The 22214-nt window shown below is 52.2% G+C and overlaps 10 protein-coding genes across 10 annotated transcripts; 4 read left to right on the forward strand and 6 right to left on the reverse strand.

Moving 5' to 3' along the window:
• Positions 1 to 87: 87 nt before the first annotated feature.
• BO88DRAFT_432760 (mitochondrial distribution and morphology protein 10) lies at positions 88 to 1685 on the reverse strand (the record flags this gene model as incomplete). Its single annotated transcript, XM_025709380.1, has 2 exons — positions 1472 to 1685; positions 88 to 1409 (listed from the first exon to the last, which is right to left on the reverse strand). Exons 1-2 carry the CDS (start codon positions 1566 to 1568, stop codon positions 88 to 90), a joined length of 1419 nt encoding a protein of 472 aa, XP_025566769.1. The 5' UTR covers positions 1569 to 1685.
• Positions 1686 to 1846: 161 nt separating this feature from the next.
• BO88DRAFT_402037 (ribosome assembly factor MRT4) lies at positions 1847 to 3051 on the forward strand. The gene is made up of 2 exons (XM_025706000.1): positions 1847 to 2167; positions 2271 to 3051. Exons 1-2 carry the CDS (start codon positions 1974 to 1976, stop codon positions 2815 to 2817), a joined length of 741 nt encoding a protein of 246 aa, XP_025566770.1. The 5' UTR covers positions 1847 to 1973; the 3' UTR covers positions 2818 to 3051.
• A 979-nt stretch (positions 3052 to 4030) lies between these two features.
• BO88DRAFT_411866 (U1 small nuclear ribonucleoprotein 70 kDa) lies at positions 4031 to 5421 on the reverse strand (the record flags this gene model as incomplete). The annotated part of the gene is made up of 4 exons (XM_025708058.1): positions 4031 to 4713; positions 4760 to 4913; positions 4973 to 5100; positions 5160 to 5421. 4 exons carry the CDS (start codon positions 5419 to 5421, stop codon positions 4031 to 4033), a joined length of 1227 nt encoding a protein of 408 aa, XP_025566771.1.
• A 334-nt stretch (positions 5422 to 5755) lies between these two features.
• On the forward strand, positions 5756 to 6546 carry BO88DRAFT_441480 (mitochondrial 54S ribosomal protein mL43; the record flags this gene model as incomplete). Its single annotated transcript, XM_025709882.1, has 3 exons — positions 5756 to 5794; positions 5854 to 5936; positions 6002 to 6546. 3 exons carry the CDS (start codon positions 5756 to 5758, stop codon positions 6291 to 6293), a joined length of 414 nt encoding a protein of 137 aa, XP_025566772.1. The 3' UTR covers positions 6294 to 6546.
• Positions 6547 to 6844: 298 nt separating this feature from the next.
• BO88DRAFT_450349 (putative RING finger domain protein) lies at positions 6845 to 7965 on the reverse strand (the record flags this gene model as incomplete). Its single annotated transcript, XM_025710558.1, has 2 exons — positions 6845 to 7852; positions 7918 to 7965. 2 exons carry the CDS (start codon positions 7963 to 7965, stop codon positions 6845 to 6847), a joined length of 1056 nt encoding a protein of 351 aa, XP_025566773.1.
• A 395-nt stretch (positions 7966 to 8360) lies between these two features.
• BO88DRAFT_174308 (WD repeat PRP19 family protein) lies at positions 8361 to 10461 on the reverse strand. Its single transcript, XM_025701686.1, has 5 exons — positions 10403 to 10461; positions 10299 to 10343; positions 9798 to 10242; positions 9281 to 9744; positions 8361 to 9220 (listed from the first exon to the last, which is right to left on the reverse strand). Exons 1-5 carry the CDS (start codon positions 10413 to 10415, stop codon positions 8757 to 8759), a joined length of 1431 nt encoding a protein of 476 aa, XP_025566774.1. The 5' UTR covers positions 10416 to 10461; the 3' UTR covers positions 8361 to 8756.
• Positions 10462 to 10579: 118 nt separating this feature from the next.
• Positions 10580 to 11539, forward strand: BO88DRAFT_485282 (DUF4604 domain-containing protein). Its single transcript, XM_025712331.1, has 2 exons — positions 10580 to 10870; positions 10922 to 11539. Exons 1-2 carry the CDS (start codon positions 10840 to 10842, stop codon positions 11377 to 11379), a joined length of 489 nt encoding a protein of 162 aa, XP_025566775.1. The 5' UTR covers positions 10580 to 10839; the 3' UTR covers positions 11380 to 11539.
• On the forward strand, positions 11430 to 15695 carry BO88DRAFT_174364 (GTPase RIA1). Its single transcript, XM_025701687.1, has 6 exons — positions 11430 to 11923; positions 11994 to 12014; positions 12089 to 13002; positions 13050 to 14594; positions 14670 to 14998; positions 15072 to 15695. The coding sequence occupies exons 1-6, from the start codon at positions 11861 to 11863 to the stop codon at positions 15449 to 15451; spliced, it is 3252 nt and encodes a 1083-aa protein (XP_025566776.1). The 5' UTR covers positions 11430 to 11860; the 3' UTR covers positions 15452 to 15695.
• Positions 15696 to 16208: 513 nt separating this feature from the next.
• On the reverse strand, positions 16209 to 17138 carry BO88DRAFT_174383 (exosome non-catalytic core subunit CSL4). The gene has a single exon (XM_025701688.1). The coding sequence runs from the start codon at positions 17059 to 17061 to the stop codon at positions 16306 to 16308; it is 756 nt and encodes a 251-aa protein (XP_025566777.1). The 5' UTR covers positions 17062 to 17138; the 3' UTR covers positions 16209 to 16305.
• Positions 17139 to 17313: 175 nt separating this feature from the next.
• vac8 (protein anchor VAC8) lies at positions 17314 to 20056 on the reverse strand. Its single transcript, XM_025701689.1, has 6 exons — positions 19595 to 20056; positions 19392 to 19512; positions 19216 to 19329; positions 18915 to 19160; positions 18111 to 18860; positions 17314 to 18046 (listed from the first exon to the last, which is right to left on the reverse strand). The coding sequence occupies exons 1-6, from the start codon at positions 19766 to 19768 to the stop codon at positions 17721 to 17723; spliced, it is 1731 nt and encodes a 576-aa protein (XP_025566778.1). The 5' UTR covers positions 19769 to 20056; the 3' UTR covers positions 17314 to 17720.
• Between the last annotated feature and the right edge of the window lie 2158 nt (positions 20057 to 22214).

Here is a 22214-nt window from a genome sequence, read left to right on the forward strand (position 1 = left end):
TATAATCATAGCACATATCATAGTATCTACATCCATTCGCCCACGCCCCATATAACCCGTCATATAGATCAATAATATACACAAGGATCACGACGAATACGACACCGAAACCCCCACCCCCCTCCAATACGACTTCCTCAAACCCCCAGACTCCCCACCACTCCCATCAGAAGCATACGACGAGGAAAACGAACTCGGTCCCAACCCCACCCCAGCACTAACCAACAACTCCTTGACCCGTCCCTCCCACAACAACCGCACATTCCATGACTGATCCACCCGGATCTTCAACACGGATTCGTTCTCCTCCTCCTCTACTTTCCCCTTTCCCAACCCACGGCCTACTAGATCCTTAAGATCGTCAGGAGGTGTAGCTGTAGACGGATGCGGATGAGGAAACAAGCTCTCGCGAATCTTCCGTTTTGCCCACTCCACCCCATCACCATCATCCCGGTATCGGGGCGTACTCTTCCGCCAGAGTTCGCACCCGGCTACCATCTCGCTTTCCCAGCTATAGACATTGAACCCGAAGCGGGAGCTAAATGCCAGGTTTGGAGACGCGCGGAGTGAGTACGTCGTTGATAGTGAACCCGTTAACGGGGTCAGGGTGAGGGTAAGAGTGTAGGGGAAGGTAGAAATGGGAGTATTGGCATTAGCACTACCAGTGCCAGTTGAAGGGGCTGACGAAGAAGGAACATCCGTAGCCGCAGGCAACGTGCTAAACCTTAGTCCTGTGGACATGCCAATCAGCGACGAAACAGGCGAATAGTAAGCCTCCGCGCCCGCAGACAGCAACGACAACCTCGGCGAAGACCCCGAAGTGACAGGATCCCTAGGATCGGGCCCGAAGTTCCATAATCCGCGCCAGCCGAAGAGGGCATTATCCGTACTGAAGAGGTACTCGTTGTTGTATTTTCCCGTGTTATGGGAGAGTTGCGCGAGGAGGGAGGCCTGCGGGGCGGATTTGGAGAGCGGCGGACCTCGCGTTGAGCAGACTGCTAGGGACAACTGCATGGTTGGGGAGAGACGACGCAGGAAGAGGGCATTGAGGGTTGTCGGGGGTGGGAGGTGGAGGGTTGCGTGGAAGAGGGTGGCTTTTTTGCCGATGGAGTTGTATGCGGAGGGGGAGGCATCGTTGAGGTTGTTGTTGTTGTCGTCGTTGATGAGGATTGTTTCGGCGATGGGGGCAATGGGTGCTTGTACTTGGCGGTAGCCTGGGGAGAGCTTGCGAAGGGGAATTAGGGCACTTCGGCTGGGGAAGCTGTCGAGAGGGACGGTGCTGAAGAGGTAGGAGACGGAGCCGTCGATGAGGCCGACGGTGCCGAGGGTGTAACTTGTTGCGAAGTGCGGAGTGGAGAGGGAGGAGAGATGGACGCGGAGGCGTTCGGGGGTGGAGAAGTCGAGGAGGGCTGTACTTGTTGTTAGTGGTGTTTAGATAGAGGTTGAGACTGAGAAGGGCTGGTATGCATACACTGCGCAGTGGCCGTCAGCGACGAGTACGAGTTGTCGCGGTTCCAATTCGTCGCCTCGGCGAAGGCGAGTTGGATGTAATCCATGAAATCGAGCATTGTCGGGGATGGTGCGGAAGCAATGGAATGAATCAAGCAGCCTCAGTAGTGAGACCCATCCAGCATGACACAACCCACCATTGACGGCTTGGGCATGCAGAAGAGTATCCCGATGGGAGTGAGAGTGAGTAGATGAAGCGGATTGAAGATGAAGCCCGCAATCAGCTCATTTCCCGAAGCAGACTAGGGCAGATGGGGGCACGGATAAGCCGCGCGACAACAATAATCCGGGCGTTATCGACAGCCGCAAAGAAAAAAAATCATTGGATCTCGAATCCACAATTTCCCGCGCCGGCTCTTTGCAATTATCACCGTCTTCAACTACTCATCTTTCTTTCTCCCACTCATTCCACAATCCTTTTTTTGTGTCCGGTTTTTCTGTTCCACAGTCTTTAATTCATCACCATGCCTCGTTCCAAGCGTGCCCGCGTCGTGCACGAGTCCAAGACCGTCAAAAAGTCCCACAAGGAACAGACCCGTCGTCTGTACGCCAACATCCGGGAATGCATTGAGAAATACGACCACCTGTTCGTCTTCGGCGTCGACAACATGCGCAACACCTATTTGAAGGATGTCCGTACCGAGTTCGCCGATAGCCGGTTAGTAGTTCTTCCCCTGCATTGCTCTCCCCCGCCTGCCCCTCTCCCCTCCAACAACAACCACCCATGCAAAGTGAACTAAACTAACCACCTGAAAACACAGTCTCTTCTTCGGAAAAACCAAAGTCATGGCCGTCGCTCTGGGCCACAACCCGGAGAACGAAGCCGCGCCCAACCTCCACAAACTCAGCCCCTACCTCACCGGCGCCGTCGGCCTTCTTTTCACCTCCCGCGACCCTCAATCCGTGACCGACTACTTCGACAACTTCCGGCCGCTTGACTTCGCCCGCTCCGGAACCGTCAGTACCCGGGCCTTCTCGATCCCCAACGGTCAGGTGTACTCGCGGGCTGGAGAGATCCCCGCCTCCGAGGACGAGCCGCTCAGCCACACTATTGAGCCGGAGTTGCGGAAACTTGGTGTCCCGACCCGGTTGGTCAAGGGCAAGGTTATGTTGGAGTTGACGGAGGGTCAGGAGGGATTCCCCATTTGCAGGGAGGGAGAGGTGCTCGATTCGAGGCAGACGACGTTGTTGAAGATGTTCGGAGTTGTTATGGCTGAGTTCCATGTTGCGTTGAAGGCTCACTGGACGAGGGAGTCTGGGGAGGTGGAGATTCTGGAGAAGGATGAGGCTGGTATGGAGGTTGAGTAAGTTTGTTGAGGTTGGTTGATGATGCTTTGAGAAAAAGTTTCGATTCGGTTTCTTTTTTTAGAGTCGGGGTCCTGCTGGTGGTGGTGGTGTTGCCTTGGTGTTCAGTCGTGGTAGATTTTCTTTTCCTTCAGCAAAGAAAATCTATCTATGGATATGTGGATTTGAAAAAAAGTCCAGCCGGCCTGATACGATGAGCAACTCCCACCACCCCACACCACACCCCTTTGATGATGAGATCCCCTGGGCATCTTTGGAGTTGGGTTTAGGCGTTTTCTTTCAATGATTGATTGTCGATTTTCGACTCGTGTGTGTGTTTCCGTGTCTGATTCGGTATATACTATTCTGCTTCAGTTGATGAGCGTATGACGGACATACCGATATGAATAAACCAATCCGAACAGTTCAGTTACAATAGAATACATCTCTCCAATCGAATTTCCTAGGAGGACTACCATTACTACCAGTAGTATATATAGTACTTAGCACCACCTCCTGACGATGGCAATGCTGTGATGAAATATTTACATATGTCATCGTACACCCTAGATATATCATTTACCTTCATTTACTTACTTGCATGATGCTGGCAATCAATCGGTCATGACTGACTGATAAGTTCTTTTTCTTTTTGACAAAAAAGCACCCTACCTGATCTTCTTACCTGAAAACGAAACCCAGATCCCAAACCATAAAAAGCTCCGCCTGTGAAGACAAAGTGTTGACTATCTAAAGTACATACTTACCCCTTGAAGAGAAGTAGCGGCCGGACACGGGCCCAAGGGAAATAAAACGACACGAGTAAAAAAAAAGAGGACAGGACGTAGTAACAAAGACAAGAGAGAAAGAGAGCATGAGCATGAGCATGACAGACAGGGAAAGAGGTGTCCGTTAACAGCGCGGTATCTGTGTCTGCTGCAACGGCGGGAAAATCGACCTTCGAGGGGGGAAATTTGCGCCTGCCTGCTTCAAATGGAAGATGGATATCTCGTAACGTAACCAGGATTACGAAGGAAAGATGATGCATACGGAGCACTTCAACTGTTGTGAGTTATACGATGGTTGAAGTCCGATATAGCACGGAGCTTGAGCCTTATTTGACCTTGCCTTACCCATTGCTGCAACGGGGTATAACAAGAGAAGGACCAAGTTAATGATACCCACCAGCAAACCGTCACTGAACACTGGAATGGGGATATCCTTCGCGGACAGACGTTCAGTATCTTCTTTTGGCACGGGGGTCATCATACGAATCATCTTCATGGTATCGCTTCCGCCCGTAGTCGTCGCCCCGGCCTCCGTACCTGTCACCACGATCGCGGTCGCGTTCACGGTCCCGGTCACGGTAGCGATAGCTATCCCTGTCACGGTCCCGGTGGCGGTCACCGTCGCGGTCCCGATCCCGGTCTCGACGATCGCGGTCACCAAACCCGTCCCGGGGCCTGATGGGTTCTCTGTTGCTGCCAGTAGCGCCGCGGGGCTCACGCTCGAATCTGCCACCACCAGGGGGACCACCAAATCCACCGCTGCGTCCGCCTCCCGGACCTGAAGGGGCGTTGGGGGGAGCCTGTCCACCTCCACCGAATCCGTTGCGACCACCTTGGTATCCGACACCTCCACGGGGTCCACCAAATCCACGGTCACCGCGGAATCCTCCCTTGAAACCACCTCTGCCGCCGAACCCACCACGGAATCCACCACCATAGCCGCCGGGACCAGAGGGGGCGTTGAAAGAGCCAGGGCCGATAGGTCGAGAGGGCAACGCCTTGGTGTAACCACGGCCTCCGAGACCACCACCGAAGCGACGAGGCTTCCATCCCTTGACTGTACGACCGCGCTCGACGTCTACCAAGACACGGCGGTCCTTAATGCGGATACCATCCGTTTCCTTGTAGGCAGCTGAAATCGTGACAAAAAGAAAACTAGGTTAGCATCAAGAAAGTACGGGGATTCGATACCAGTCTGAATCCAGAGTGACAGGCGACTAGATCTGTAGCAATACCTTTCATATCCTTTTCGCGCTCATAGACAATAAAAGCATATCCTCTGTGTGGTTTCTTCGAGCCCTTTGGCGTTACGGTGTCTTTCACGATGCGAATCTGGGAACAACGTTAGTCATGTGTGTAACCCATCAAGCCCACTCGGCTTGTGACTGTACCCGTTCAATAGGACCAAAACGGCCAAACTCCCGTTCCAGGTCCGATTCCTTAACATCGTAGCTCAGTCGAGCGACAAACAGCGTCTTGAACGGATCGCCTCGTGCTTGTTGGTCGTTGGATGGTTCATCTGCAATAAATCATCAGTATTAGCATAGAAAAATCCCAGAACAGATGCGATGATCATACAAGTCTCGAGGCCTTCCGTCAATTGCTTGTTAATGTTCTCTTTCTTCTCCACCTTCTGGCGCAATTTGCGCTGGATCCAGCTTTCCGTAGGTGTATATGGAATCTCTTCCTCGTACTTCTTCACCTCGGGCAGAAACTGCGCAATACCACCGATGCTACTCTTCTTGCAATCTTCTGGGGCACGGTTGATGGGGGTGACATAACGCAGAGGCGGGCGAGGTTGGAAGAGCGCCAGAAGCGGAGGGGGGAGCTTGTCCGTCATGTTGTGCCCTCAGCCAGTGCTCTGAATAAACGTGAAAAATTAATTCAAAGCCTTCAGAGGCATCGAGGATGAAAGGACGAGATGGGGGAGAGGAGATATGGCGGTCTTTTGTCACTTGGTCCTAATAGCAGCGTTGGGGGGAGTTTCGCGTTCCTCCCGTCAGGTGCTTGTCTGCTTCTGGAACCGCTAGTCGCGGTAGCCGAGCTTGCCGCTGCACCCAATGACGGCTCTGTATTGGAGGCGGCCCTGAAAAGTCCCCGAAGGTTGTCCCTCGAGATTGTTGGAAAGCTGTTGAACGCCTTCGCTGTGAACATACAAATCCAAGATAGCCGCAATGCCTCTACAAGGGATCCGGACGGTTACGGCCGCTAGAGTATGTGTTTCTTTGGGATCATGTCCGGCTGTGTCTCTTAGACTAACTTCATCATCCAGAACGGTGTCGGTGCCTTTATCCTACAATGCAAGCGGTTGGATTTCCACTACTGTGACTGGGCTGGTAGCTCCCGGGGCATGGTGTATGTTCTTCTTTCTCTTTAGTGATCAACTTTGATCCGAAAATACTGATGTTTGTTTGTGATAGTGCCTACCTCAAGCACCACCTTCCTGCCTTCGCGAAAGCAAACCCTCAGATCGAAATCCGGGTATCGCCGCGGCCACACAAGCACCCCGTAATTAAGGGACACTACATCAACGGACGGGAGAAGGCGGTTTGCGTGCGGAATCTCGAGCCTGAGCAAATAGGCAAGAAGGCCGATCTGTTGAAGCAGGCCAGCGGAGAGAAGTTGAAGCGCACCAAGAAGCCCGTCACGAGTATCAACGAGAGTGTCAGAGGCATCTGGTCCCCGTACCACGGTGGCTACAAGTCGGTGTAAAGATGTGGGATTGTGCGATCATACGGTGGTGTTCTTGTTCTGGGTCAAATATCATTTCCTATTCGATGTATTATGGGTTACTTCATCTGTTTTGTGTACCTGCCTTTTGCGAACCCGACTCTGTCTTTGTTTGAACGATATGTATCATATGTACAGAATGTCTTTATTTGATATCCCATGGACATGGGTGCCCGCTCCCCGTATGTAGTAAGGTAATTATCAGGAAAGCAAAGTGTCATTATCCACATGGATGGCCCCGACCGGACCACCACCTATACCCAAAACGCTCTCTATGCCATAGAGGTAAACACAAACATAATCCCGCCCAACCGAAACAAATGCAATGAGGGTATCAAAAAGTTGCTCGTAAATGTCAAGGTAAAAGATCAGAAAGGAAGCCCCGCCCATGCGCCACCATCATCACATGCTATTACTGTGCAAACGCCAGAGATGGTATGCAGCATCATTATAGATAAATTTGAAACATTGACTTGGGCGAACTAACGGGCTTCCCGCAACCGAATACCTGGCATTTAGAGAAAGGCTTGGCTTTAGAAGCGTTCTTTTTCGCCTTCGACAACGATCGGTTCGAGGCACAGTCGCCACAATATACCTACGGTCAAGGTTAGAAGTTGGTAACGAACGTCGTCAACTCGGAAATCACGTACATGTCCACATTGCTTGACCACCCATATCTGCTGTTTGGTTTCGTCACCAGTACCCAGTTCCATATCACAATTCGGGCATACAACCACATCGTCCTCGGCAACATTTCGGGTGAACCCCTCCGGTGGCGGACTTGGAGGTTTGTAGGCGTTTGCAGGCGTCCTTTGTCGTGTCAGGCCCGTGAGTTGATAGTCTAATCCTAACGGGCCATCCACATCCAAGTTGATCGTTAGATCTATGGCGCCCGCCGGGCCATCTCCGATCCAGAATGACTCCACATCACTTATAGGAGGATGTCTCCGAAATCCTCGAAACGCTAGGTCCGGTCTGCCATGGTCTCCAACCCGTACAGGTGGTCTCGGGGATCGAAACTGTAGCATCTGCTGCCACAAGCTGGGCATATAGAAACCTTCATTGCTGCGCGGCGGAGGCGGAGGTGGTGGTTGTGGCGGCGGCGGCAACTGTGGCCGCCTCACGGTGGCTCCGATGAACTCGACTTCGGGGCTGCTGGGGGGTTGTTGCTGGTCATTATCGTCCACCTCCTCCTCTAGATCAACCACTTCCGTGAGGATGTCCCTGGGAAACCGGGGAGGACGCGGCCGAGAAGCTTCGTTTGTTGTACGGGACTCTTGCAAGGACGTATTTTGATAGGGTGTATCGGGCTCATCGGTCAGGTCTATCACATCTTCAGACGGCTGGGTTGTGGCCGGTCGGCGGAGATCGAGGCCGTCCCCGGGGTACCGCCGAAGCGGTGGCAACGAAGGCCCCGGTGTTGCGGAAAGGGATGATGAGGATGGTTCTCCGGATGGACGTCCTGAAGAAACTTCGGATATCTCGCGATGAGTTCTCTGGAAGGTGGAGTCGGGCGTCAGTTGAACCTCCAATCCCTTGATCTAGCACGGGGATACCCCGCCTCCATGAGGAGATTCGAGGGACGACGGGGTGATTTGATACGAACCTTTCGGGGGCGAGAGCCCACAAACAAGACACCTGAATCGTCACTCATCCCGGAAACCAATCCGCAGGGAAAGACGACGGTGTTGGAGGGGAAGAGAAGGTGGGAGAGGGAAGAAGGGCGAGGGGAGGGCGGTTTGATGGCAAGAAGAAGGTGAGGTAGTAGTGAGTTATTAACAGCCGGTGTTAGGCCTCACTTGCGGTTGGTGGAACGCCATGCTTAGTCGTGTTAACGAAGTGGTCTGGGTCCGAGTGCCCTGCGGTCAGGAGTGGCATGTCTCCGGTTCAACTTGCTTTTTGCCTCACTGAACACCGTGAGTTTGTCCAGCATGCCACTCTTCAGTGAATGGACGGACCCTCTGGGAGCAAGTACTACTGGGTACTAGTAAGAGTTCTGGCACTCGCAATTCCTGGGTAGTAATCCGTGGGAATTCAGAGCCAGGCGGAGTGGTTCAGTTGCGGAGGGGAGACAAATATATTTTAGTCTTATAATTTAGTAGTATGAGGGTTCCCGCCGACTCGCCCAGCACCCCCGATCACTGCGTGAATGACTTGTCACCATCAATCACCAATTGTCACAGCAGTAGTAGGTCTGCTGACAACTCAGATTCTGGTGGTTTCTATGCTCATGATAATCCCATTTTAATCCGGGTTCGTTATTGTTGCCAGGTGGCTTCTCCTTCCTTTATTCTTTGGGTTTGGTCTGAGAAAAAAAACAAGACGCCGGGGACAAAAAAGAAACAACAACAAAAAAAGGAGAAGAAAAGAAAAGTAGCACCGACAGCTAGAAATACAGAACAACAAATGGAATTTTCACTCCGTATCCATAAGTAGGTATCATAATTACTGTGCCGTCAGCTCCGTCACGCCTCCCTCGCTGTTCAACGCCACAATAGTCTGGGCGGCAGAGCCCCAAGCCGCCGCAACCGCGGGCACCGCGCTCCGCAAGGGCTCGGACCACGACTTGGAGGACTTGGTGTATTGGTGCACCGTCAAGCCACTAGGTCCGGCGGTCAGAAGGAACTGTCCAGTGTAATCCCAGTTAATCGAGTCAACCTGACTGCCCGTCTCCAGAACCTTGCTCTCCTGGGCGCTACGGAGATCCCAAATGGATACAGTGGTCGAGTTCTCGGTAACCGCGGCCAGGAAAACACCGTTCTCGGAGAAGAAAAGGGACTTCACAGGGCTAGACATGGCGAAAGTGGCAGCGGAGGCGCCAGTCTTGATATCGAAGATCTTGATTTGCCCGTCCACGCCACCAGCAGCAACCAGGTGACCGTCAGGGTGAATCTTGACCGAGAGAAGAGCTGAAGAAGAGTAAAATGTCAGTCATGTCCGGGCATACAATTTATCATCGGGCTACTCACATGCGTCACTGAAAATCTGAGTGATTACCGAGTTCGTCGTGAGGTCATACAGAACATAGCTCTTGTCAGCGCCAACCGAGGCAACAATGTCACCGGTAGCATGCACGGCAAGCGCGGTTGCGGCTCCAGCATGAGAGTTGAAGTTGGCGACCTCGTTGCCGTTCTCGAAGACCTTCACAGAGCCCGTAGACGATGCCACAATAGCCTTCTCGCCTGCCCAAACGGCATCGGTAACTGGCCCGTTCGCCTGCAGGTTCTGAACGACCTGCTTCTGGGGAATGGAATAGATGCCAACGGCACCGTCCGCGCCGCCGATGAGTGCCAGCTCTCCCGACGAGTTCACGGCGAAAGCCTTGCTGCCGGGGTAAAGAGGCTTGGAGCTTTCCGTAGGCTTGTATGTGGAGATGGCTTCAGCCGTAGCCCAGCCTTCCGGAACCGGGCGCTTACGACGTGTCTTGGACAGCCTGTAGATTGTTAGATATACCAACACAGTAGAATCCTATACATAGCAACTTACGATGCCTGTGTGCTCTCAACACGTGCCAGAACGGCCTCGGGCAGACCGGTCGAGTCAACCTGCATAGCCTCACCCCCGGAGGCAGCGGCACTCCTGGCACCGACGGTGACCTTGGATAGGGCATCACGGGCCTCGTCTCTCTCCTTTGTCAACCGAGCAATCACGCGAACGGCGGCATCGTGCTGGTAGAGCGCGGAGCTCAGTTCCTGGCGAGTCTGTGCCAGGGTCTGTCGCAATGTGTAGGTTTCGAGAGCCAGGGCATCCCACTCTTCTTGGAAGACACTGAGCAACGAAGGAATGGATGTGAGGGTGGGAGGTCTGGGGCGGACGACGCGCTGGGATTTGACGTCAATGAGGTCGTCTGTGGAGAGCTCCTCTCCATTCACGGGATCCTTTCCATTCTCCGCGATGTAGGCTTCGATCAGTCGCTTCTCAAAGACGCTGCCTAGTCGAGCATTAGCTGCATTACGTCGCATCAATGCTTTCGAGGTTGAGACATACCGCTCTTGGGCGAGACGACGGGCACTTGCGGTGCCTCTCCCGAAACTGTTGCACATCAAACATCAGTAATTGGACAAGCAAGAGCAATTCATTGCACGACTTACTTGCGCAGAGCATGGTATTTGATGTATGTTGGTTGATGGAGGACGAGGTTGGTTCGACGCGAAGCTTGCGGCTCCTCTGGACTTTTCGACCTCGCCCGATGCGGATTAGCGCACCGCAGCCCACTGATTCCTTGGCGGGCCAGCCAACTTCTTTCGACGGAGTATACCAAGTCACCTTCTATTTCTATTCCATGCTCATATCTAAATGGTGTTTGTGTCTGTAGCTTGCGAGCGAGGCATATATATTGTGTTACTACGCTACAGTTGACCCGGTATATCTTTATACGAATGCATTGTGCATGGTGTCCTACTAAGGAGCGTCACGTCATACTGCCCACATTCGCTCGCTATTGAGCTGCTGTAACATCAGTCCTACTATTTTCTTGACTATTATAGAATAGAGATAGGCTGACAGTGACTCTACGGCTGACCCAGCCATGTCCTTTAAATCAAAGGACCTCGCATATGGTACGTTGTCTGTCTCCACTCCCGGTTGGTATTGACCTAACCATCTTTCAGAGGCGAAGCAGCCTGCCTTCTTACAGAGACTGAAGAACCAATACGGAGATACTTCTGGTCGCCTCGAAAGACCCATTGCACGGCCACGGAAACCGAGGGACGACAATGACGACGATGGCCCTACCTACGTTGATGAAGAGAGCAACGAGATCATCTCCAAGGAGGAATATGAAGCCTTAGTACGTGGCGAGGATAACAAGGATACCGAGAACTCCAATAAAGATACACAAGAGCCTGCGACGGGCGAAGAAGGTAAAGCGAATCCTCAGGCCGAGGCACCTGTCTCCAAAGAGAACGTGGCCGAAATAGGTGGGCCACGGAAAAGGAAACAGGCCAAAGTAGTGGGAGAAGATACTCCCAGTGAAGAGACCGAGAAGATACAAAAGAAAGAACCAGGCACTCGGAAACCAAAGCAAAAGAAGAAGATCAAGCTATCCTTCGATGAAGATGACTCATAATGACAGGATTTGAGTCACTATATACTACAATAATGATACCCTATCATGGCCGAAGAAGAGATTTTGTATCGCTTGTTCAGCTTCTTATTTTCTTCAATTTTTGGTAGATACATACTTAGTTAGGATGATACCATAGAATGATGACGATGATTGAACAGAGAGAGTATGGCATTCGGGTCCGCTGTAGTCATAGTAAAATCGCAGCAATTAATAATCAAGGGCTTGAACCTTTAAAGACCATGTAAAAGAATCTTCACATATAGTATATTAACCACATCTCCTACAATCCCGGTCTGGCGTGAATTCCACTCTTTAAATCCGAGGGATAAGGCAAGTTCTTCAAGCTCGACATTTCCCGCGACAAGTTTTTCTACCAGATTCCGCAGTTCGCGGCACGGAAACCCAACGAAAGAGCAACTTTCCGGCCTGGATTTCACCTTGGACTCTGGGAGCTGTTTGGCAGCACCAGCAATATCCCAAAATGCCTGTTGTTAACGTGGACGATCTCGTCCGTCTGCAACGGAGGCCCGATGACATCCGCAATGCAAGTTACCCCTCCATCCCACTTCCATCATTACATTTGCTCCGTCCGCCATCACTAACAGCCATTCCAGATCTGCATCCTCGCCCACGTCGTATGTACTTTTTGCTTGTCTAAGTCTATCAGACTACATCCATTTGTGAAATCTCTCTACTCACACCCATTTAGGATCACGGTAAAACATCCTTGACAGATAGTCTAATCGCCACCAATGGCATCATCTCACCAAAGCTGGCGGGCAAGATCCGCTATCTGGATTCCCGTCCAGATGAGCAGCTTCGAGGAATCACCATGGAGTCTTCTGCCATTTCGCTCTTCTTTTCTATGATGCGCCGTCCTGCTCCCGACGCTGCGCCCGTGGCGAAAGAGTACCTGATCAATCTGATCGACTCGCCGGGCCATATCGATTTCAGCAGTGAAGTGTCCACCGCATCCCGTCTTTGTGATGGTGCTGTGGTGCTTGTGGATGCCGTAGAGGGCGTCTGTAGTCAGACCGTCACGGTGCTGCGTCAAACCTGGGTGGAGCAATTAAAGCCCATCCTTGTCATCAACAAGATCGATCGACTGATCACGGAGCTGAAGATGAGTCCCAGCGAGGCTTACTCCCATATGAGCAAGCTGCTGGAGCAGGTCAATGCCGTCATTGGTAGTTTTTACCAGGGTGAACGGATGGAAGAGGATCTTCAATGGCGAGAGCGCATGGAGGAGCGTGCTAATGAATCTGCTGCTCGCTCCAAGAAGCAGGAGCAGGATGACGAGCCTACAGCAGAGTATGAGGAGAAAGACGATGAAGATCTTTACTTTGCGCCGGAAAAGAACAACGTCATTTTCTGCAGTGCTGTTGATGGCTGGGCTTTTACAATCCGTCAGTTTGCCGCGATTTACGAAAGAAAGCTCGGAATCAAGCGCACTGTCCTCGAAAAGGTGCTCTGGGGAGATTACTATCTCGATCCCAAAACGAAGCGAGTCCTGGGTTCGAAGCACTTGAAGGGTCGTGCATTGAAGCCTATGTTCGTTCAGCTTGTCTTGGACAGTATCTGGGCGGCATACGAGGCTACAACAGGCACAGGCACAGGAAAGGGGTATGTAAAACGGTATATACGTGATGTACATCTGCTAATCTGAACAGTGACCCGGCTTTGTTGGAGAAGATCACCAAGTCTCTGAACATCAACATTCCCCAATATATCCTGCGCTCGCGCGATCCCCGCAATATCATGACTACGCTGTTTTCCATGTGGCTGCCTTTGTCCACTGCCGTGCTGGTGTCCGTAATTGAGTACCTTCCCAGCCCGCCAGCTGCTCAAGCAGCTCGGTTGCCAGCCATGATTGAAGACTCTCCTGGCTCCCAGTTCGTCGATCCCAAAGTGAAGGATGCTATGATTAACTTCAAGACCCAAAAAGACGAGCCTGTCATCGCCTACGTCAGTAAAATGATGTCCATCCCGGAGAGCGAGCTGGGATCGAGCAAGAAGCGAGTTGGTGGCACCATGTCGGCCGATGAAGCCCGGGAGATTGCTCGCAAGAAGCGAGAGGAGATTGCTAAAATGCAAGCAGAAGCCAATGGCGACCAGACAGATGAGTATACTCGCATAACATCCGCCTTCGAACGGACGACCATATCAGATGATCAACCGGCCGAGAGTGAGGAGAAGGATGACCCTGAACATCTCATTGGATTCGCCCGTCTATACTCTGGAACCCTCTCAGTGGGAGACTCGGTGTACGTCCTGGCACCCAAGTTCTCGCCGGAGAACCCGCATGCCAGCCCAGTACCCCAGAAGGTTACCGTCACCGATCTCTACCTCCTCATGGGCCGCAGCTTCGAACCTCTCCAGTCGGTACCGGCAGGTGTCGTCTTCGGCATTGGCGGTCTCGCAGGCCACGTTCTCAAGACGGGCACTCTGTCCTCGCAGCTCGAGGGCAGCATCAACTTGGCCGGTGTCTCCCTCAACACACCACCCATCGTGCGAGTCGCCCTGGAGCCCGTGAACCCGGCAGACCTCAGCAAGATGGTGACTGGTCTGCGCCTTCTCGAGCAAAGCGACCCTTGTGCGCAATACGAGGTTCTCCCCAGCGGCGAGCACGTCATCCTGACCGCCGGTGAACTGCATCTCGAGCGTTGTATCAAGGATCTCCGCGAACGTTTCGCCAAGTGTGAAATCTCAACCGGCCAAACCATCGTGCCCTACCGGGAAACCATCATCAGTGCCCCCGAAATGGCATCTCCCAAGAACCCCGAGCTCGGACGAGGCGGCGTCCAGACCACCTCTTCATCCAAGCAACTGACCATGCGTCTCCGCGTGGTGCCGCTCCCTGAAGCCGTCACCGACTTCATCTCCAAGCACGTGGGAACCATCAAGCGCCTGCAAACCGAGAAGCGCACAGCGGCAGAGACCCAGTCCAGCGAGGGAGAACAACCCACCAACGGAACCACCACGGCCGAAAGCTCCCAGCAAATGGAAGCCAGCGACGCCACCGGCGAGGCCCGCGAAGCAACCTCTCTCTCCCTGAAGGACTTCAAGCAAGAACTGGCCAAGCTGTTCGAAGACGAATCAACCGACGACAAGGGACGCTGGAAGGACGTAGTCGAGCGGATCACAGCCTTTGGACCACGACGCGTTGGACCCAACATCCTCATCGATGCAACGGAGGTCAACACCTGCGAGAAATTGTATGCCCCCTCCTCCTCCTTACCCCCATATCACCAGATCCCTCCCCCATCTAACACACACAAACCTATATATAGCCTTCTCGAACCCCACCAACAACAACCCCAAATCAACACCGACACCAGCACCCGCGAAGCCCTGATGGTCCGCGACCTCAGCGACAAGATCGCACACGCCTTCCAACTCGCAACCGGCCAAGGTCCTCTCTGCCAAGAACCCATGCAAGGCATCGCCGTATTCCTCGAATCCGTCTCCATTAACACCACCACCGCCGACGAAGACCTCGACCTAGGCCGTCTAACCGGCGAAGCCATCCGTCTCGTCCGCGACAGCATCACCCAAGGATTCCTAGACTGGAGCCCTCGAATCATGCTAGCCATGTACAGTTGCGAGATTCAAGCCTCGAGTGCGTAACCCCATACCTTCCTCCCCCTTCACCCTCGTACCCTCACCAAATACTAACCCAAAGCAATGAACAGCCGAAGTCCTCGGCCGCGTCTACGGCGTAATAACCCGCCGCCGGGGCCGTATCCTCTCCGAAGTAATGAAAGAAGGCACACCCTTCTTCACCATCCTATCCCTACTGCCGGTGGCAGAATCATTCGGCTTCGCGGAAGAAATCCGTAAGCGGACGTCCGGGGCAGCGCAACCTCAGTTGATCTTTGCGGGCTTTGAGGCGCTAGATGAAGATCCCTTCTGGGTCCCCGCGACGGAGGAGGAGTTGGAGGATTTGGGTGAGTTGGCGGATAGGGAGAATGTCGCGAAGAGGTATATGGATAATGTGAGACGGAGGAAGGGGTTGGTTGTGCAGGGGAGGAAGTTGATTGATGCGGAGAAGCAGAAGACGCTGAAGAAGTAGTTCTTTCTTCGTTGTTTGGGGGGTATATAGATGTTTATTCTGTTATTTAGGGGGGAAAGAAGGAAGAAAGAAAAGAGAAAAGTTGAATTGGATTATAGGTATTTTTTCGAATTGACTACAATAAAGGTATATATGTATGTGTGTATGTGCCCTTGTATGTAATACTTCCCAATCCACCTAAAAATTAGAATAAGGAAGCTCTAAACAGGGGTCGCAAAGTGAGTAAAACCTTGCGCAGTAACCGTCCATCTACCTCACATGACAAACACAGCTTAGCATTGAGAAAGCCAAAGCCATGTATACTAAGGAGGAAAACAAAAAAAACAAAGACGTCCTAGGGTAGTAGGTAACTGGAAAGCAGAAAGTGTGAAAGTGGTTTCATTTGTATCCCTCCCAAGGATCAAAAATATGTTAGGATGTCCGCAAAGCGGGCTGGCAGTCATGTCATACGACTAGCCGATGATGTGAGTACATCAACTGTTAAAATATGTACAGTCATGTCGAGTGTGGTAATCTGCTTGCTCGGCGGCAGTCAAATGCATTCGCATGCTTCCGCGACTGTCTTCAGAGCAAAGCAAGCTGTAAGCAAGCAGGAGCCGGCCTAATCATATGCGAGCGCGAGCGCACCGACCTCAGGTACTGCTGCAAGGGCCTGACTCCTTCGGGATCAGTCACTTAGCCAATCCGGTTACCCCTCTAGGCGCGTACCGTGGCAGATAGTAGACTGTGTTTGTTAATGATGAGCGCCATAGCCTAGCCTAGCCAGCCATCATCGAGGCCCGGCCAGACCAACGCATCATACATAATTGCTGGTATCATCAATTCCTCTCACCCCAGAACAGGTGATAGACCTCTCAAAACGGCCTAGCAACCTTCCTCAACTCCGCGACCCCAGTAACAGGATCTCTCATCTCCTTCCAGCTAACAGGGAACATCATATTACCCGACTCACTGCGGGCCATAACGACACCCAGATCATTGCGTGCGGTGGTAAGATAGTAGAAGCTCTGATCACCCAGGGAAATGACCGTTCCACGAACAATATCCCCAACACGGAACATCTCATCCATGACGACGCGGTCTTTCTCAACGGCGCGAACGTCCTCCTTGCGGATCAGCGCCTGGAAGCGAAGTTCATCCGAGTTGCTATGGTTCTCCGGATTAGCCGCGGACGAGAGAATAGCTTCGATGTTGTCATTGTCCGATGCAGTCTGTGCGGGGTTGAGAGGCTGAGAGCTAGCAGATTCGTCGAGCACGACGAGAATAGACACGGTGGCTTGTCGCTTCTGAACGCGGGTGACGCGAGCCAACACGACCGAGTCGACGGCGGGGAGGGTGTTGTATCTCAGCTTGGGCTTTCCAGTGGTGGCTGGTTTGGCGGACGCCTTGGTGCTAGGTGCAGGTGCAGCTGCCTTCTTGGGGCCTGTGCGGGAGACACTCAGGATGAGCTTGGCTTTGGAGCTGGGTTGCGCTTGATCGACGACCACGGGGCCTGCGATCGAGGCATAGATGGTTGCGTTCTGCACGTGTGTACCAGGACCGGCGGCATATGAGGCAATTGAGCCCAGGCGCTGGCCTGGGATGGCCAAAGTGGGTAGTGCAGTGGCCATTCCAGCGCTGCGTCTTACAGACTGGATATTAGAGGGAAATAAAGGAGGAAGAGAAGGGAGGGGCTCAGAGACAGTCGAGCTTAAGTTGTTGACGCGAGATGCTGGCAAAGCTTTTCTTTTTCGGCGGGACCCGGTCTCGGCCGGAACAACACTCTTTCCGGACAGCTAGCACGGGCCAATCAGGAGGCCTTGGTATACATTCTTGTGTTACTGAGACAGGTCATGTAGACAAAGTATCTACAACGATAGCTATTATAATCATGGTATCAATGTATTGCAAGTATAGACTCGAAATCCTCTAACGGTGAATACAGTATTATGCGCAGACACAATTAAAAGTCGGCACAGCGTCAGTTCTCCCTCAGAGAAGTGACTATAGACAACAAACGGACAACGATCTCAAGCACACCGAATGCTCGCTGACACGAATCAAAAGAGACACCGAAGCACATGCCCGCTTAACACCTTGGACAGCTAGACATCAATGGGTCAACACATTGGAACACAAGGCGGCTCAACTTATAGATAAGAACGGCAGTGGGAACACAGATAGAGAAGAAAAGAAGTCGGTCGAAGATAAATAGGGAAGTGAAAGGGGTTGGTCCAAGCCATACACAGGTCGTTAGATGAGGTGAGGGTAAAGGTCAAGGGAGGAATATTTAGGCTTCTACAAGCTTGTGACCGTTCCCAAGGAATTCGAGGCATCGCCGAGCCAGCGCAATGACCTCGCCTTCCCCGTCTTCAGCATCTTCCTCGTCCGATTCGATATTCTTGTCGGAGATGGACTTGACCATCTGAACGATATCGTCGGACTTGGCGATATATCCGATGAGCCTTTGATCCTCAGATTCCAGAAGTTGAAGCAGAGTCCAGATGGCAATATGCTGGAATGTCGGGTCGCCACTGGCGAGGAAGCGGTTGAGGTAGCCGTGAATACCTCCGTTCGGATCTGCCCAATCACGCACAAAAATAGAGTAGTCACCCACTGAATTCACACCTGTTAGTATATGGAGGGCACATTAACACATTTGCACACGGTGGGGTCATACCTTTAGAGGAAAGATTTCCCAGCGCCGCAGCGCTGTTCCCTTGCACTTCGATACTTTCCGATTCCGTCAAAGGAATCAGGACGTCAAACACCCCCAGGTTAAGGAGATGCGGTTTTAACTCGTCGCTCAGAGCCAGAACCGCGATCGCAGCAGTCATTTCCGACTGAACGCTGAGGGGCACACGGAGGACGAGGTCCTTGCACTTCTGAACAGCGCCGGCCTGCAGGACCAGCTCCTTGTTTCGATCCGAGCTTGCGGCAAGGTTCCGGAGGGTCGAGATGGCGTGACACTGAATCTCTTCATTGTCAGTCGATCCCAGCAGGTCCACCAGGGGCTTGAGGAAGCCCGCATCGATAATAGGGGATTCGTTCAAGGGATGGATGGAGATGTTGCGGATACACGCGACGGCGGATAGGATAAGAGGAAGGTAGGATGACTGCAGCAGTCGCAAGAGGGGTGGAAGACCCTTGGCTCGAACAATTTCGAGCTGGTATTTCTCGTCCGAGGCAAGGTTGCGCAGTGCCAACGCCGCTTGGCATTGGACCTTGGGTGTTGACGAATCCATCAGGTGCACCAGCGATTGAACCAGCCTGGACTCGGTCTGAGCCAGGCGCTTGCGATTCGACGAGTCGACAGCGATGTTACTGAGGGCGGTAGTGCAGTAGTATTGTACATCCACATCGGGGGAGGAAAGCAACTGAACAAGAACAGGGATAGCGCCGGCGTTGACAAGTTGTTGTCGGTTATCATCTATGGATCGCAATGTTAGCAGAGCCACTCCATCTTGGGATCCTCGCGACCTACCCGAGTGTGTCATATTCAGCAACGCCCCCGTGGCATTTCGTTGTACACGCATGTCCTTCGACTTCGCTAGACGGATCAACGGGCCCAAGGCACCGGATCGAGCGATCTTGGCCTTATTATCCTCATGGGTAGCCAAGTTTGTAATGCAACCGACCGCATTGCATTGCACTTCCACATTCGGTGACATCATCTGCCGTATTAGAGGAGCCAGTCCTCCCAGAGCGACGATCAGCACCTTATTGTCCGCTGCGACCGGTCAGTAAGCCTACTGGCGCGAGGAATGGATGAAAGCGAAACCCACCATTTACAGCCAAGTTGCCTAGTGCTGCACTGGCAGCACGTTGAACTTCAATGTCCGAACTCTGCAACAAGAAGAGGATGGGCTCCAACGTGTCTCGATCGACCTCGCGCACATCTGCAAATACCCCGGATGTTAGCCACCATCGGAACAACAAGGTCTGTGCGTATCAGCCGTACCTCTCTCCGTGATCTCAGCGAATGTCAGACTGGCGCTCCGTTGGAGATCGACATTGTCGGAATAGACGAGGGTGCTCAAGGCCCGAAGGGGTTCACCGGCGAAGAAGTCGGTCTCGGTCCTCTATTAAGGAATACTTGTAAGTAAAAGCGAACGCCGGGTGGAGTAGAAGCAGCACTGAAGGGCGCGACAGCAATGAACATACATTTTCAAGGTAACCCAAGAGATCGGAAACCGCTTCGCGCTCGTTGTCTGCCAAGGTGGTTTCATAAATGCCATCCCTTGAGCGGCCTCCGATCGGGCCGAGACAAGCTGAGATATGGCACCATCGGTCAACTGTCGAGAAGCAGGACAGACAGGCGTTCGTGATTCCGCTCATGCCTTCAGAATGGGGAGCCCGCAGGACCAACAGACGGCCCCGCCAGCGTTTGAATAGGAAAGCAAAGAGTAGGCGGAAGATACGCCGATGGGATTGGGAGGGGAGAGGATCAGGTCGGGCTCCTTAATGCCAGCAAGCTTGTCGCCTTCCCTTATTCCATCCAACAAAGACTTGCAGCGGAGGCGGAACAGACGTGGGAACGGGAGGCGATCGGGGGAAGAGCAGGAAGAGTTCGAGGGAAGGACCGAATGGCGATTGAGAGAAACGCAAGAAGGGGACGGGAAGAGAGGCTCTGGCAGAGGGAGCTACGGGAACACAAGGCCCGGCGCGTGATGGTTTCTGAGAGGGGAGAGGGAAGTAGGAGGGATGGATAGATAGTACGAGGAGTGGTTTGCCGTAGCCGTAGTGTAGTAGTCGACGTCGTAAGTAGTAGGAGGAAGGGGAGATGAGATGGAATGAGGTTGGTTGGTTGATTAGGTTAGGTTAGGTTAGGTCAGGTTGGGCAAGTAGCTTCCGTTTGCTCCAAGGGACCCTTAGCACGTTGCTTTTCTCTTTGGAAAACATACAATGGACAGAGTCAATGGAGGGGAGAGCAAGATGACAAGGGGAGGGGGAGATGGCGAAGAATGGCAGACCCAGGGGGATGGAGGTTCATCACCAGAGTGGATTCTGGGATGGGTGGATGGAGGAAGAGTGAGTGAGCAGAGATGAAAGAAGCAAGCCAGTCTGGTTGCGAGTTAGTTTCCCGCAGTGGTAATGGTTACTACTGTTACTGCAGTTTAGTGGTAAAGTAAGAACCCGCGCCAGCACCACTTTGGAGTCGGGCAAATGATAACGCGCAGAAAAAAAACAGGCAGGGGAAGCTCTAAATTCACCAACCACCTTATTAGTTGAAGGTAGTAGTGTTCTATTCATTTAATTCTAGGTGATGATATTACTCAATCTTGAACTAACATTGCTCAACTAGATTCATAACTCTGTCGTCTAAACTACTACTATCTAATATCTACATAGTAGATCTGTCACCGCCGTTATCAACCAGAAGGTCCCATCCCCCGACCGGGGACATTCTCCCCGGTTGTTTATCTTTTGCTCGTCATTGCTTTGCTTTTCGCTTGCTCGTTTTCTGTCGGGCGGCCCCACTGGGCAACAGCTCTGGATGGAACCACTCGTCACTAGTCCACTTAGTATCCATGCCCGTCATTAGTTCATGAGAGAGAGAGTGGGAGAGAGAGAGCTCTCTTGCTCGGCCTCACCTTCTTTTGCTCTCCCACCCTCCCTCCTCCCTCCACCCCCAATTCCCAGCCACATTCCCGCCATATCGTCTAGGATTCTGAAACTAGTCCCATGAGTGTTCCCACCTTTGATGCAGACAGTGAAGCATGTCATCAACTGATCTCAACTAATCAAACTAATTAGCAACCATTCTATACCAATTTCATTTTTCGCATGCTCATTAAACATCATGATGGGGTCAAGGAATAAATGCCTCTGGTTCCACTTCGGAAGCTAACCACGCCCCAGAGCACAGTTCCTACACCGTAGATTCACTTGCTACGGATTTGAACATACATAACTTCTTAGCAAGACCCAGTCCATAGCAGCTAAGTACTAGTAGTAGTATGGCCCGGTCTACAACAATTTAAGCTTCAGCAGCAACAAAGGAAGAAGAATGTTAAAGAAAGCTACCTACCCGTCTGCATGAATGAACAACTACTTACTATCAGCTTGCAGGACCAGGATCATTTATCGCTGTAGTTCCTAGAAGCCGTTAAGTTGCTATGACTGCCTGTTTCCAGGTATTTTGTATAGTAGCAAGTAGTATCAACTCAGAAAAGCATCCTGAGTGGACAGTGAGGCGACTATGCTGATCACCGGACAGCATTCGGGGAAGATGATCAACATCCATGCTTGGACCAACAACTACTACTAACTATTTCGGATCAATCACCTGTCAACCATCCATCATCCTCCTCCTCCACCATCACCACCACCATCATCATAGCATCCCCAAACTAATGGCATGCCAATGGATCAGTCTTTTAAAAGTACAGGCACAACATGGCTGAATGTATATTTAAATACCAGTCATCTGGGATCTGTCACGGGTACAGCCGTGTTGCCCGTGGCGGAACTATCTAGTTATCTGGTTAGTAAGTAGTAAGTAGTAGTATCTGCTGACAGGGATAGATTAGTTAATGAAACTTGGATGGATGATGGGATTGCATCGGATTCCACGCTGAGACTTGTTGCGACGCATTTACCCCTGCATCTACCTGTGCGTGCTTTTGAAACCATATCCAACACCCAAGGGTTTATCTGCTGTGCATCTACATACTCAATATATTTCTCAGAGTACTACATGGAACGCCAGGGAGATACATCAGAAAAAGAGAGAGAGAGTGTGTGTGTGTGAGTGGGTGTATGTGACTATGAGTGTTGCCAC

Source organism: Aspergillus vadensis (genome assembly GCF_003184925.1).
Source record: "Aspergillus vadensis CBS 113365 unplaced genomic scaffold BO88scaffold_3, whole genome shotgun sequence".
Lineage (NCBI taxonomy): Eukaryota > Fungi > Ascomycota > Eurotiomycetes > Eurotiales > Aspergillaceae > Aspergillus > Aspergillus vadensis.

Bases quoted from the DNA above. Each gene is read 5' to 3' on its own strand.
- BO88DRAFT_174364 (XM_025701687.1), top strand. From the start codon at position 11,861: ATGCCTGTTGTTAACGTGGACGATCTCGTCCGTCTGCAACGGAGGCCC. The intron at 12,015-12,088 runs GTATGTACTTTT...ACACCCATTTAG, and splicing joins TCTGCATCCTCGCCCACGTC to GATCACGGTAAAACATCCTT. The intron at 13,003-13,049 runs GTATGTAAAACG...TAATCTGAACAG, and splicing joins GGCACAGGCACAGGAAAGGG to TGACCCGGCTTTGTTGGAGA.
- BO88DRAFT_174308 (XM_025701686.1), bottom strand. The intron at 9,745-9,797 runs GTAAGTTGCTAT...AACAATCTACAG, and splicing joins GTTGAGAGCACACAGGCATC to GCTGTCCAAGACACGTCGTA. The intron at 9,221-9,280 runs GTGAGTAGCCCG...ACTCTTCTTCAG, and splicing joins TCAGATTTTCAGTGACGCAT to CTCTTCTCTCGGTCAAGATT.
- BO88DRAFT_402037 (XM_025706000.1), top strand. From the start codon at position 1,974: ATGCCTCGTTCCAAGCGTGCCCGCGTCGTGCACGAGTCCAAGACCGTC. The intron at 2,168-2,270 runs GTTAGTAGTTCT...CTGAAAACACAG, and splicing joins ACCGAGTTCGCCGATAGCCG to TCTCTTCTTCGGAAAAACCA.
- BO88DRAFT_174383 (XM_025701688.1), bottom strand. From the start codon at position 17,061: ATGGCCACTGCACTACCCACTTTGGCCATCCCAGGCCAGCGCCTGGGC.
- BO88DRAFT_485282 (XM_025712331.1), top strand. From the start codon at position 10,840: ATGTCCTTTAAATCAAAGGACCTCGCATATG. The intron at 10,871-10,921 runs GTACGTTGTCTG...ACCATCTTTCAG, and splicing joins ATCAAAGGACCTCGCATATG to AGGCGAAGCAGCCTGCCTTC.
- vac8 (XM_025701689.1), bottom strand. From the start codon at position 19,768: ATGAGCGGAATCACGAACGCCTGTCTGTCCTGCTTCTCGACAGTTGAC. The intron at 19,513-19,594 runs GTATGTTCATTG...ATTCCTTAATAG, and splicing joins TCTTGGGTTACCTTGAAAAT to AGGACCGAGACCGACTTCTT. The intron at 18,047-18,110 runs GTATGACCCCAC...GTGTGAATTCAG, and splicing joins GGGAAATCTTTCCTCTAAAG to TGGGTGACTACTCTATTTTT.